At 38.8% G+C, this 13,434-nt stretch overlaps 2 protein-coding genes, 1 long non-coding RNA gene and 1 gene segment (V, D, J or C); 1 reads left to right on the top strand and 3 right to left on the bottom strand.

The window, feature by feature from the left end:
- LOC120747509 (immunoglobulin epsilon heavy chain) overlaps nucleotides 1-13,434 on the bottom strand; it is a 438,017-nt gene that overhangs the window by 421,301 nt on the left and 3,282 nt on the right. The gene's annotated exons all lie outside the window — the stretch shown is intronic.
- Nucleotides 1-13,434, bottom strand: part of LOC120713955 (immunoglobulin mu heavy chain-like) — a 539,092-nt gene that overhangs the window by 413,871 nt on the left and 111,787 nt on the right. The window lies entirely within an intron of this gene.
- The window catches only part of LOC120714171, a 514,712-nt gene that overhangs the window by 408,630 nt on the left and 92,648 nt on the right, over nucleotides 1-13,434 (top strand). The gene's annotated exons all lie outside the window — the stretch shown is intronic.
- Nucleotides 10,839-11,391, bottom strand: LOC120714143. The segment is given in 2 exon segments: nucleotides 10,839-11,172; nucleotides 11,256-11,391. Coding segments are annotated over 2 exon segments (351 nt in total).

Genomic DNA, 13,434 nt, shown 5'->3' on the forward strand with positions numbered 1-13,434 from the left:
AAGGGATCTCAAAACTGTATTATAGATGGCAGAGAGTTGGTGTCGTAAACCCCCGCCTCTGTTCAAAGATGGTCGCTCACAGTGGACATAGATGGCTTCTTTCACTCCTCTTTCAAACCATCTGTCCTCTCTGTCCAAAATGTGAACATTGGCATCCTCGAAAGAGTGTCCTTTATCCTTAAGATGCAGATGGACTGCTGAGTCTTGTCCTGTGGAGGTGGCTCTTCTGTGTTGTGCCATGCGCTTGTGAAGTGGCTGTTTGGTCTCTCCAATGTAGAGGTCTGAGCATTCCTCGCTGCACTGTACAGCATACACCACATTGTTAAGTCTGTGTTTTGGCGTTTTGTCTTTCGGGTGAACCAGTTTCTGTCTGAGCGTGTTGCTGGGTCTGAAATACACTGGGATGTCATGCTTGGAGAAAACTCTCCTGAGTTTCTCTGATACACCGGCTACATAGGGGATGACAATGTTGTTGCGTCTGTCCTTCTTATCCTCCCTCGCTGGTGTCTGGTCTTCTTTTCTGTGCCTCTTTGCTGACTTTAAGAACGCCCATTTAGGATAGCCGCACGTTTTGAGTGCTTCCTTTACATGTGTGTGTTCCTTCTTTTTTCCTTCAGGCTTAAAGGGAACATGTTCTGCCCGGTGGTGTAGGGTCCTAATTACTCCAAGTTTGTGTTCCAAAGGGTGATGGGAGTCAAAGAGGAGGTACTGGTCCGTGTGTGTGGGCTTCCGGTAAACTTCGATGTTGAGTTTGCCGTTCTCTTCAATGTGCACAGCGCAGTCCAGGAAAGGCAGACAGTTGTCCTTTGTGTCTTCCCTGGTGAACTTGATGTTTTTATCCACAGCGTTAATGTGTGCAGTGAAGGATTCCACTTCTTGTGTCTTGATTTTGACCCAGGTGTCGTCCACATATCTGTACCAGTGGCTGGGTACTCTTCCTTTGAAAGAGCCAAGAGCCTTCCTTTCCACTTCCTCCATGTAAAGGTTGGCTACAATAGGTGACACGGGGGAGCCCATGGCACAGCCATGTTTTTGTCTGTAAAAGCCTTTGTTGTACTTGAAATATGTAGTGGTGAGGCAGAGGTCTAACAGTGTGCAGATCTGATCGGGTGTGAAGTTGGTCCTGTCCTCCAAGGAGCTGTCTTCTTGTAGTCGTTTTCTGACAGTCTCCACGGCCTCCGTGGTGGGTATGCAAGTGAAGAGAGAGACTACATCAAAGGACACCATGGTTTCATCTGACATATCACCGCCTTTACCCAGGGGATGCCATACCCTGCATCTATGGACTTCCTAAGATCCACAAGGAAGCTGTCCCACTCAGACCCATAGTCAGTAGCATAAACTCAGCCACTTACAACATTGCTAAACACCTTGCTACCATCCTTGCGCCTCTCGTGGGGAACACCCCACACCACATCAAGAACTCCACCGACTTCACCGACAAGGTCCAGAAACTTACCCTGGATCCAGATGAAACCATGGTGTCCTTGTCACATTACAGCCACAAACACAAATCAATTTTAATTGGAATTCCACGTGAAAGACCAACACAAAGTGGTGTATACGTGAGAAGTGGAACAACAATCATACATGACTCCAAACAATTTTTACAAATGAATAACTGAAAAGTGGGGTAATTATTCATCCCCCTGAGTCAATACTTTGTAGAATCACCTTTATCTGCAATTACAGCTGCCAGTCTTTTAGGGTCTGTCTCTACCAGCTAGAGACTGGTAGAGACATTGGTCTGTCATGTGGAATTCCAATAAAATTGATTCATGTTTGTGAATGCAATCTGACAAAATGTGGAAAAGTTCACGGGGGCCGAATACTTTTGCAAGCCACTGTAGTAATTATTTTCTCATCAAATTCATAATGTTGGTTAACACACTTACACCCCTCTCCCTCTTCAGGTGCAGTGCGAGTTTTGTTCCAGATGGGCACATTTTGGATGTGCTCAATATGAGAGCAGCCTGGTCAAGTACCTGTGCGACAAATGTGCATAATTTGTACACTGTTTCTTTTTCAGTTCTTTCTCCCTGTGTTCTGTTGGATCTATAAATGTCAAATATATGTATCTGTAAATATATTCAGTAAATATATACTGTAACTATAATGGAGTGAGTTCATTGTCAAAGTTTATATAGTCAGGTGTTCCAATCACTTCAGTGGTGACAGCTGTATAACTTAAGCACCTTGGCATGCAGACTGCTTCTACAAACAAGTGCCAAACCATGCTACCGTTGTTATTATAAAGTAGAAGCATACTCTGACAGGAAGAATTACGTGCCAAAACATGCTACCTTTGTTATTATAAAGTAGAAGCATACTCTGACAGGAAGAATTACGTGCCAAAACATGCTACCTTTGTTAATAAGAGCAAGAAGCATAATTCTGACAGGAAGAATTACGTGCCAAAACATGCTACCTTTGTTATTATAAAGTAGAAGCATACTCTGACAGGAAGAATTACGTGCCAAAACATGCTACCTTTGTGAATGTGACCTACAAGCACACTTTAATGGGTAAAAAAAAGTGTCAAACCGAACTGGCTTTATGAATATCAGCTACAAACATACTCTGATGGGCAAAGTTAAGTGGCAAACCGTCATACCTACTTAAATTTGTGCTGGAATTATTGTTTGGCAGCAGAAATGTGCATAAATTACATACAGTAGGACATTTTGCCAAAGTAGGGCAGTTTGTCATATGGCAGCGTAAAATTATCCTACTGGTAGGACGGTTTGCCAAAGTAGGACTGTTTGTCAGGGGACACCGTAAAATTATCCTACGGGTAGGACGTTTTGCCAAAGTAGGATGGTTTGTCAGAACACCGGTGCTTAAAGAATGAAGAACACAAACTTTGTCCAAAAACCTCTCATGTTCAGCTGTTTTTTTGTAAAAAGATAACAATGTTAGCCTTTTCTGCAGCTATAGGGGATTTATGGTATCACTCTTGGCTGGAAGCAGTGCTTAAACAATGGGTGAAAAAAATACAAACTGTATCCAAAAACCTCTCGTGTTTAGCTGTTTCCCACTTTTTCTGTGGTCATTTTAGCCTTTTTGGCCAGGGTGAAGGGAGTATCTGCCATCAAACAAGAAGACAGCCGCATGTAACTATGACGGTGTTTGCTAGTTAACCTACTGAACGTAAATTACACGAACAACATTAAGCTACTCACGCAGAGAAGAACGGCTGCTGCTGCCATCATCATCCGTCATTATTTCTGCTACACTGGCAGGGCTAGGGGCCAGGACTCTCCTCTTCGTGTTTTTGGGGGATGTTGCTAATTCCGGGTCGATAACAGGCAACCCACCCGCAGTAGATGTGCTCGGTGTGAGATCTCGCAGCAAGCTATCAAATACGGTGCATTTCTCGGCTTTAAAAAAAAAAAAAAACGCTATGCGTCGCCAGGTGTTTCATCAGATCCGAGGAGTTACCTCCTTTGCACAGTATCAGCTTAAAGCACTTGTTGCAGGCTGCTGAGTTTGCATCTTTTGCTGTGAAGTACAGCCAGACTTTTGGCTGCTTAGCCTTGGGCAATTTTTAATCTGTAGCTCTGCTCTAAAAGAACGTACGTATCTGGCCCCGCCTACTACGCTTGCAAATGTAAAATGATTGGCTAGAATTCAAAGTGTGTGACATCTCAGGAAAAAAAAGCACCGAAATAAAGCACCGAAATGTGCGCTGCTTTTCGGTCTGGTTACTACCGGTATCCGGTGCCATCATGGCACCCATCCCTACTCTTAAGTCTAATCTGGAGTGGTTTGCTGCTTAAAGAAAGGACCAAATGACCAAAAAATCAGTTTAAAAAAATACAAATTTTAGTTGGGAATCAAATTTCTATTGATGTATCTAATGAAAAAGGGAAGTAAGAAGAGAAAAGTTGCGACATAATCTTGACAATATTACTGGCCTAACAGTGAGGAAGGTAGGATTTTGTACAGCTGTTGAACAGTTTCAGTAACTGTAGCTTTCGAGCACAATAATAAACAGCAGAATCTTCAGTTTTCAGACTCATCTGCAGATACAGCTGCTGCTTGTTGTTGTCTCTGGAGATGGTAAACCGGCCTTGGACTGACTGAGAATAGTAAGTGCTTCCACCATCATATCTAATAATGGCAACCCATTGGTGAAATGCTGTAATAATTTGTTGATGTCGTTTATACATGTTTAGATAGTGACATACTTATCAATAATCTCTATTGTAAGTGATAATGACACTGTATGTTTTATTGATTTTTAAAAGAGTATATGTTATTCTTTTTTAATGTGTGTCTTTTAATGGGTTGTAAGGGCATGCCAAAACTATCTCTGTTTTTTAGGAAAAAAGCCCTGAGTCAACCAAACATTCCCTGGTGTTGGGAAATAGAGGAAGTAGTTTTTGTATGGCATTTCTATTGCTGTCTCTCACTGTGTTGTGTCGGGCACAGTAATTGATAGGTTTGTAGCTTGAACCCATCCGCTGGAACGTTGAAGACAATATAATTACACTGCAAAGCAAGACACAAGTAGGCAAATTTCTTCATGTTACTCGTGCACGGGAGAAAACCGGACAGGCGCCGTTCCCTCGCCTGACCCCAGTTGCTCTCGTGCTCTCGTCCGTTCTCCCGTACCACTGTCCTTTTATTGAGGTTACATGAATATGCATAAGTTCATTAACATATGAAGTCTACATACACACAAAGAGTACCTTGCCTGTGTGTGTGTGTGTGTGTGTGTGTGTGTGTGTGTGTGTGTGTGTGTGTGTGTGGACTGCTGATCAAAGGGTCAAACATCCTTGGTCAGGAAGAGGGTAGCCTCCCCCTCACCCTAGATGGTTCACCCTAGATAACACGGTGAGGAAGTCCTGCAGTTCATCTAAACAAAGAGCACTTAGACTAGAACAGATGCAACTACGTTAATCCTACCATAAAACAATAAGACACGGTATGACCTCTCATGCTCCCAAAGTGCTGTCTAATACACACAAAGTTTGCAGACTATCAAGGATCAAAACCTCTACCAATCTACAACTAATTACAAAACTCTAAGCATATATAAGTAAATATTTCTAAGCATAAATGACAATCAACAATACAAATCTAACAGTAATAAACTGCTGTGTCCTCAGTCTTCAAGCTGTTCATCTGTAGGTAGAGTTTACTGCTGGAATCATCTCTGGAGATGGTGAATCTACCCTGGACTGACTGGGAATAAGACGCAGAATAACTATAACTTGAAGTGCGTATAATAGCAATCCATTCCAGTCCTTTTCCAGGAGCCTGTCTGATCCAGTGCATCCAGTAGTTGCTGAATGTGAATGCAGATGTTGCACATGTCAGTCTGTGTGAATTACCAGGGTTTTTGACCACTGGTTCAGACTGTGTCAGAGTCTGGCCATCAACACCTGTCCAAATGAAAAAGAAATGTATTAGAGAGAGAGAGAGAGAGACATATACACTATATATATATACAATTTTCACCTGCCCAGCAGACAGTTAAAATCAGCAGCCCTGCCCTATAGGCCATTGTGTGATCTGAGTGTTAAATGTTCCCTTCAACCCTCAGTTAAGTAGAAGTTGAGTTTTTGCATTTGAATTGTTGACTCCTCCTCACAGAAAGGAATCAACTGCTTCTGACAAGATTTGTGTTGCACTTTGTATTATAGCTGCGTAATAATGGGGAAAGTAGGGTAACAAGGCAAGGTTCAAGGTTCAAGGTTCAAGGTTCTTTATTTGTCACATGCATAGTTATACAAGTATAACACACAGTGAAATGTAGCCTGACACGCTCCTCGACATGTGCAAAAAAATTGGGGGGGGGTGTGTAGAGGAAGAACATTATATATATATATATATATATATATATATATATATATATATATATATATATATATATATATATATATAGTATATAGTATACATTGGGTGAATGTGCAGTAGTAGCAGCAAGCAGGTGAATTCTGTACATTAATATGAATAGACATCTGACTATTTTACAGGCAGAAACTAGAAGGTAATAATGGAGTAATTTTCAAACCATTACCACTCAATTACCCCTGGTAGTTTCTGTCTAATAAGCAGGAAACAGAAGTGCAAAATGTAAACCTGCCTTTTTTCAATGAAATATATTGTCTAAACCTAAACTTAGTATAGAGAAATGACCATATGAGGTATAGTAGAATATTAAAACATGTACAGACTTTTACTACTTACAGTTAGTTCTTAGCTCTCATTTTTCAAGTAACAACTGATAAAAAAAATTGATTACATAACCAGCTTTAAGGCTCACATTACACACAAAGAAAAAGAGAAAATAAGAACAAAATAATTTTATAGAAATCTGTAAAAATTTCCATTGAATGATTTAAACAAAAAGCATGTCAAGTATCTCACTGTTTCTAATATGTAACCTCACAGTTTACATATTATTGAGAATTTTTATTTTTGTCTTTGTACACAACAACTTTTTTGTCTTTCTCACAACAACTAAATGTTATGAGGCAAATTGACAACAAATGGAAACTAAACACCCTCCACCAGAATTGTTCCACTGATTTATTTAACTCCTTATAACCTTACCTTGTTTATTTATTTGTTGCATTCTGAAGTTAAGACCTAAAAATATATTTTTAGTTTTTGTGTTTTTAATGTATATTTTTACAAGTGATTTTCTTTTTCTCATCGACTGCCTCTTCCTCTAACAATCATCTATGTCAAAACATAATAAGTGGCCTGGGGGCTCCTCCTCTGGTGAGTTTAAGTATTGAGGCTCTCACTGGTTTTTGTACAGAGCTGCTGATTGTGTGTGTTAATGTGGGAGTCTGGCACAGTAATACACAGCTGTGTCTTCAGGCTGCATATTCTGTCCACTTAATGTCACTCTGCTGTTGGAGGAATCTGTGGAAATGCTGAACTTGCTTTTAAGTGAATCTTTGTAGTATGTTGTAGATCCAGCTGCTGCCATCCCAATCCACTCCAGTCCTTTTCCTGCAGGCTGTCTGATCCAAGCTGTGTAGTAGCCAGTAACAGAATAAGAGACCTGACAGGTGATGGTCAGAGGTTGACCTGGCTGCACAGTCTCTGAGGCTGGCTGTGTCAGCTGTTCACACTTCACACCTGTTTAAAAAAAAAAAAAAGATTTGTGACAAATTGTTTATATTACAAAACAAATACTGTGAATGTTAAAGAGACTCACGTGAAGTGGCTAAGAGCAATAACAGAGCTACAGAAAACATGTTTTTTGATGAACGTGTCATGATATGAACTCCACAACACAGTCTGATGTCAAGCTTTTATACCTGCATAACAGAAGAAGTCAATGAATTTGCATACAAATGCATAAAGCATTCATTAGGGTCTAACTGAAGCCTGCTGAAAAAAGACTGTCTATACAAACAACATGAAAATATGCAAGGAAAATTATTCTATTAGATTCTAATTTCATTACTCACTCAGATTTAAGACATACATTATGAAAGGTGACTTCGTTTTACTGTTGTTACTTTGCAATGTATTTTAAGTTCAAGCAATGAGATGATAAGGGACTATGAGAGTTATTTCAGTTAATCTTATATTAGACTGCTGTTACACACACACTCTCAGATACCTGCTGTACTCTACCTAAGTGCTTCTCAAATAAATATAAAATTGTGACTCAATTGGTATCATCTAAATACTGTAAATTATTAAGTTAATAGTAAATAGTAATATGTAAGATTGCCTGTAAGAACAGTTATAACAAGTGTATTTTTGTGGAAGGCAAAGTAAGAATGTTCTAAGTATGTGCCGGATGTTTGAATCACCCTTTAAAAGAGTCCATGATCAGAGTCACTGTGTTCAGTCCAGCCTCTGTGACCCTCGAGCACAGTAACAAATAGAATCTTCATTTTTCAAACTGTTTATCTCCAGATTCACATGCTTTTTTGCTGTTGTCTCTGGAGATGTTTAAACAGCCTTGAGCTGACTGAAAATACTCACATATCCTGAGATACAGCTCCACTTTTTTTTATAGTGTCTCTCACTGAAATAAACATACAACAGAACATAACAGACTGATAAAATATATGTGGTGGGGTGTGGGCTGTCAGTCAGCTGCAGAGGCAGTGGTTTCAGGGGGCAGGGTCAGTGGGAGGCTGGCGGCATTCATCTAATCATGCGTTGAGTAGCACGCCGGAACCTGGAGATGCGAGCTGAATGTGGAACTGTACAAAAAATAAAGAATAAACTCCAAGAAGTCATATGTTGCCACAAATTAAATGAGAAATGGCTCTGATGTGTTTATAAGCAGGCAAAACGTGCATAGACGTCCCTCTACAGGAGGAATTTGTTATTCAAAAACTCAGTTACACAACTTATAACCATTTTGGAAAGCAGATAAAATCATATAAGATTATGAACTGTGTGTCTAGTGTTAATCTGTACATAAGACATAAACAGTATTTGTAAATCTTAAAAGAATAGTGTTGCCATTTGCTTTCTCTCACAACTTATTCTGCTGAATACCGGATATGTGTGGATTTGTGGATAAGTGGTGGTGAAAAATTTCTCATCATTATACTATGTGTTTATTATTATATAATAATTAATAGTTTAATCTTTCTATTGTGTTTGCTACAGTAAAACAACCTCATCACAGGATCTTCAGGCAACTCTTCAATATTTTAAACAGCACATGGATTTTTCTGCCTTCTCAGTTATATTTACAGTAATGTTTCAGAATGGGTTCTGAAATTTACTGTTAACTGTTAATGGTTTATTTTGAACCTTGGAGTTTGATTGTGTGAGTAGTTTGTGTGGGTAAGTAGCAGAAGAAATGGCCTTTTTTGGGATTAATAAAGTTATCTGAATGTAATAGGAACATGAACCCCAAAACTGGAAGATCAGTAGATTACAGACACAGCATCAGAGGTGTCTATCCAGTGTGAACGTGTGTGTGTGTGAATGGGTGGATGACTGAATGTAGTGTAAAGCGCTTTGAGGTCCATATGGACTAAGTAAAGTGCTATACAAATACAGGCCATTTACCATTTATCCAGAAGAGTGCAGTCCTGGGGAAAGCTAAGATACTGTCAATATAGAACCTCTGGTGAAGAACACACAACCAGTCCTAAAATCTCTAATATCCAAATTTCATTTTCATAACAATACTGAGAGTTGTATTAATGAATAGTGTTTGTATAGGAAATGTTTTTTTTTTATGTATATATTTATTCTTATCTTACACGAAAGGAGTAAATAATCTCTTTTTAACCAGTTGCTGTTATAACAGAAGACTCTGAGCTCAGACAGGAGACATCCAATGAGTGTCCAGACTGCAAATATTTAGTCTAGCCTGATGAGACAGATACTAAACACACTAGTGGAAGCAAAAATCATTGTTATCTCCATGGATCACTGATCTGATTATTCAGAAACACACACATTACTCAAATATATCCACCTAAAGGTCTTATCAATATGCAACTATCCAGCATAACAGCTACAGGGAAAATGGTTAAAGTTGAACTGAATTGATCTCTCTTTCCTTTTCATCTGACTTTATCAGACAATCATATTTGAGTATTATACTAAGGAGTGAAAATAATACTACAGTCATATTCATATTGAGCTATTGATGCTATTAACCTAAAAAATATTTTTTAAATGTGTTTATTTAGTTTTCTTTTTTGTTTTTTTAATCTCTCCAAATTCTTTACTACTAAAATTGTGCAAAAAGTGGTGCCCACCTAAAGAAAACCAGTGATGAAGCAAACAGATTTAGAGACTGCTGTCAGTACAGCTGTCCTGCTTTCAAGTCAATTCATTTTAACAACTTTGTTAGAGTTTTGAAACTGTTGGTTGAGATTCTGTCTGACAATGAACACATGCAAACGTAACAGGACAGACCAGATCATGTTAAATAAACGTCAAAGAAAGCTTCACCTGCCAAAAAGAGACTTGAAGACATTGTTGTCCCTGTCTTACAGTCCATCATGTTAAAAAAAAAATCATTGTTATCTCCATGGATCACTTATCTGATTATTCTGTGTTTATTCAGAAACACACACGTTACTAAAATAAATCCACTTAAAGGTCTTTACAATATCCAACTGTCCAGCATAACACCTACAGAGAAAATGATTAAAGCTGAACTAAACTGATCTCTCTTGCTCTTTCTTCTGACTTCATCAGATAATCATATCTGATTATTATACTAAAGAGTGAAAATAATACTAGTCATATTCATCTTAAGCTATTGATGCTATTAACCAGCATGACTGCCCTGCTTTTAACTCCTTTTGTCATTTTGTCCTTTTTAACAACTTTATTAGGGTTTTGAAACTGTTTCTAACAAATGAGAAACTCTTGTGGTCTGCATTTGGGTCCTCATAAAAACACATAGTCTGCCACTACAGTGACAATTGGTCTTTTTAAATAGCTTCTATTCAGGTGAAGCTGTTGGAGGTTAGGTCCTTTATGAAGAAAATTAGTTTATTTTAAAATGCTGTCAATCTCAAAGCTGTCATTTTTCTAGTCCAATCATCTTCTTGTCTTCCTTCTTTGAGCAAATCAGCCTCTGCTTAATGTGGTTTAAATCTCAGTGCTCTCACCATTCTCCCTTTTAGACTCTCATTCATGCAACCCATCTCCTCCTCATCCCCACATCACAGGCTAGAAATAAACAAGACGAACTGCTATCTTTAAATGAGAAAAAACAAAGGTAGAAAAATCTACCTGTATTGAAATGTTAAACATTGGTTAAAATTGCAGTAATCTGCTGCACTACTCAAAGAAGCTGAAATGCAGGATAGTGACACTGAAATCGTTAAATGTTCCCAGTGGTGAAAGTAAATAGAGGAAGTAGTTTTTGTATGGCATTTCTATTGCTGTCTCGCACTGTGCTTCATCGGGCACAGTAATAAACTGCTGTGTCCTCAGTTTTCAAGCTGTTCATCTGTAGATAGATTTTACTGCTGGAGTCATCTCTGGAGATGATGAATCTACCCTGGACTGACTGGGAGTATCTGATAGGAGAACTAGAAGTGCCTATATAAGCAATCCACTCCAGTGCTCTTCCAGGAGCCTGTCTAACCCAGGCCATAGCGTAGCTGCCGAGTGTGAATCCAGAGACTGTGCAGGTCAATCTGTGGGACTCTCCAGGCCTTTTAGTAACTGGTTCAGATTCTGTCAGAGTCTGACCATTGACACCTGGTTTTCAAAAATTATGTAAATTAATTTGTGTCACAAAAAATATTGTATATGCATATTGAAGTTGAAAAGAGAATCTTCACCTGCCCAGTAGAGAGTAAAGAGAAGCAGTCCTGTCCTGTAGTCCATCGTGTTGAATTGCTTGATTGCTTCTGTTCTCCCTGAAGTCAGTTAAGTAGACTTGATGAGTTTTTAAATTTTGCATTGGCTCCTCCTCATAGGAAGGTGATAACTGTACAGTATCACAGATACTCTGAATATGTAGTTTGTGTATAATTTAAATATCAAAGCCAGATCAGTTATGAAAATTATTAATTGTATTTCTTTTACATAAGTTATTGCTTGTAAAGTTTTGTCTTTTTTGTTTATTTTTTTGTTTATATTTTTTGTTTGTTGCTGTGTGAGGCAGGCACGATTGGACCTAAAAGTACAGGACTCACAGGCAAAAGTAAACTTAAAGGCAGCTTTATTGCAAATTCACAGATAACAAAACTAAAACTGAGAAGACACTAGGCAGGCAGAATCCACAGAACTGAGGGATGAGGGAGATGCAGATAATATAAACACATAAGGGTTAATTAGGGAACAGACCACAGGTGAAAACACAGCTAACATAAATGTGACTGATGAGACAGGCGAAGCAAAATTGAACACAAAGCACAAGAGGCAAAATAAGACACACGGATACACAGACTAGGGCACACAACTTGATGTGGAAAGAGTATAGCAAACATACGGCAAATAGATATGGCAGAGTGGAACGACAGAGAGAGCCAGGGAGGTAGAGACATGAAAGAGAGATAGCTAGAGAGTGAGGGACAAGAGAGAGACAGAGGCAGAGAGAGAGCAAGAGGGCAAAAGACAGAGAGAGCGAGACCAAGCTTGACATTCATAAACAGACATGATAGACCTCACAGAGACCCGACTGGGGAAACAGACAAACTAGCATTCATTATTCAAGGATTCAAAGTGTTTATTGTCATGTGTGCAAAGAAAAAGCATGTCTCTCTGCTTTGCACATGCAGACGCTGGTTAATATGTACAAATAGATTAAATAAAAATAGCATGAATAAATAAATGGAGACAAAAAATTGAAGTATTAAATAGATTTATGTGCAAAAGAGCTAAAACATGGAGACAAGGCTGACTTTACAGGGAGACACCAATAACTAACACAGGAAACTAGACACAAGAGGACGGGGAACACACAGGGAGGAATTAGTCTGACACAATGTAAAACAGAACAAGATTAAATATACTGAGGTAATGACAGCAACAAACAATATAAACGTTAACTGACTGTAAAATTCATAATGAACAAAACCAGAAAATCCACTAACTCAAAACACTGGATCAAAACCAAAAACCACGACAGTTTTACTGTTTTCCTACCCTGTCTGTTTTCATATGTGTTTCTCTGTGTTGCCTGGATTTGTCGCATTGTGTTACCATCTGTTATATTTTGAGCTGGACTTTTTTTCAGCCAAAATAAAAGGCTCACCTTTTTTGACTTAGGGTTAGCGTCCTGCATTTTGTGTCCTCACTTTAAATACTCTACAATATGACACCCTGTCTGTTAACCTAATAAGAGTGTCTTTGGACTAAAAGGGGAAGCCAAAAGGGAGTTCACAGAGAACATCCAAACTCTCATACCAGAAAGATTCAGCCAGCTGCTGGGTTCAAACTTTAAATGGAGTAGCTGTGCTTCATGTCACATTATCTAATAATAAAGTGATGCCGCCTAAGAAACGATGTTCACCTCAAATGTGTCATACAAACTTGTCTCCTTCCATTCAAGTTTTTTATGCATTTCTTAATATTCCTTGTTTTCTTGTTTGTTGTATAATCATGTACAGCTCAGTACAGTCTTCCAGATTATCCTCTTTTGTATTATAGTTTGGACGGTTTCATCAACTTTGTCTTTAACCTGTTCCCTGCTTTTTTGATTATTCGCTGCACTGATAGTCTGTTCATGATTGTTACCTGTCTTCAGCTTAAATATTTGGATTGTGGGTTATACTCTTCTGCATGAAGCTTGTGCACAAGTTCAATAAGGAAGATCTGTAATCACTTATCAGCCTTACATGACTACTGCTTTCCCATGCTGTCTAGTCCAATCATCTTCTCAACCACCTTCTCAGAGACAATCAGCCTCAATCTTCGCATGGTTTAAATCTGTGCTCTCCATCATTCTCCATTTCAGATTCTCCTGCCTGCAACCCACCTTCTCACCAACTACACCTCAGAGACCTCAGCCAGAGC

This window comes from Simochromis diagramma, unplaced genomic scaffold, assembly GCF_900408965.1.
Source record: "Simochromis diagramma unplaced genomic scaffold, fSimDia1.1 OVJJ01000321.1, whole genome shotgun sequence".
Taxonomy (NCBI): Eukaryota; Metazoa; Chordata; class Actinopteri; order Cichliformes; family Cichlidae; genus Simochromis; species Simochromis diagramma.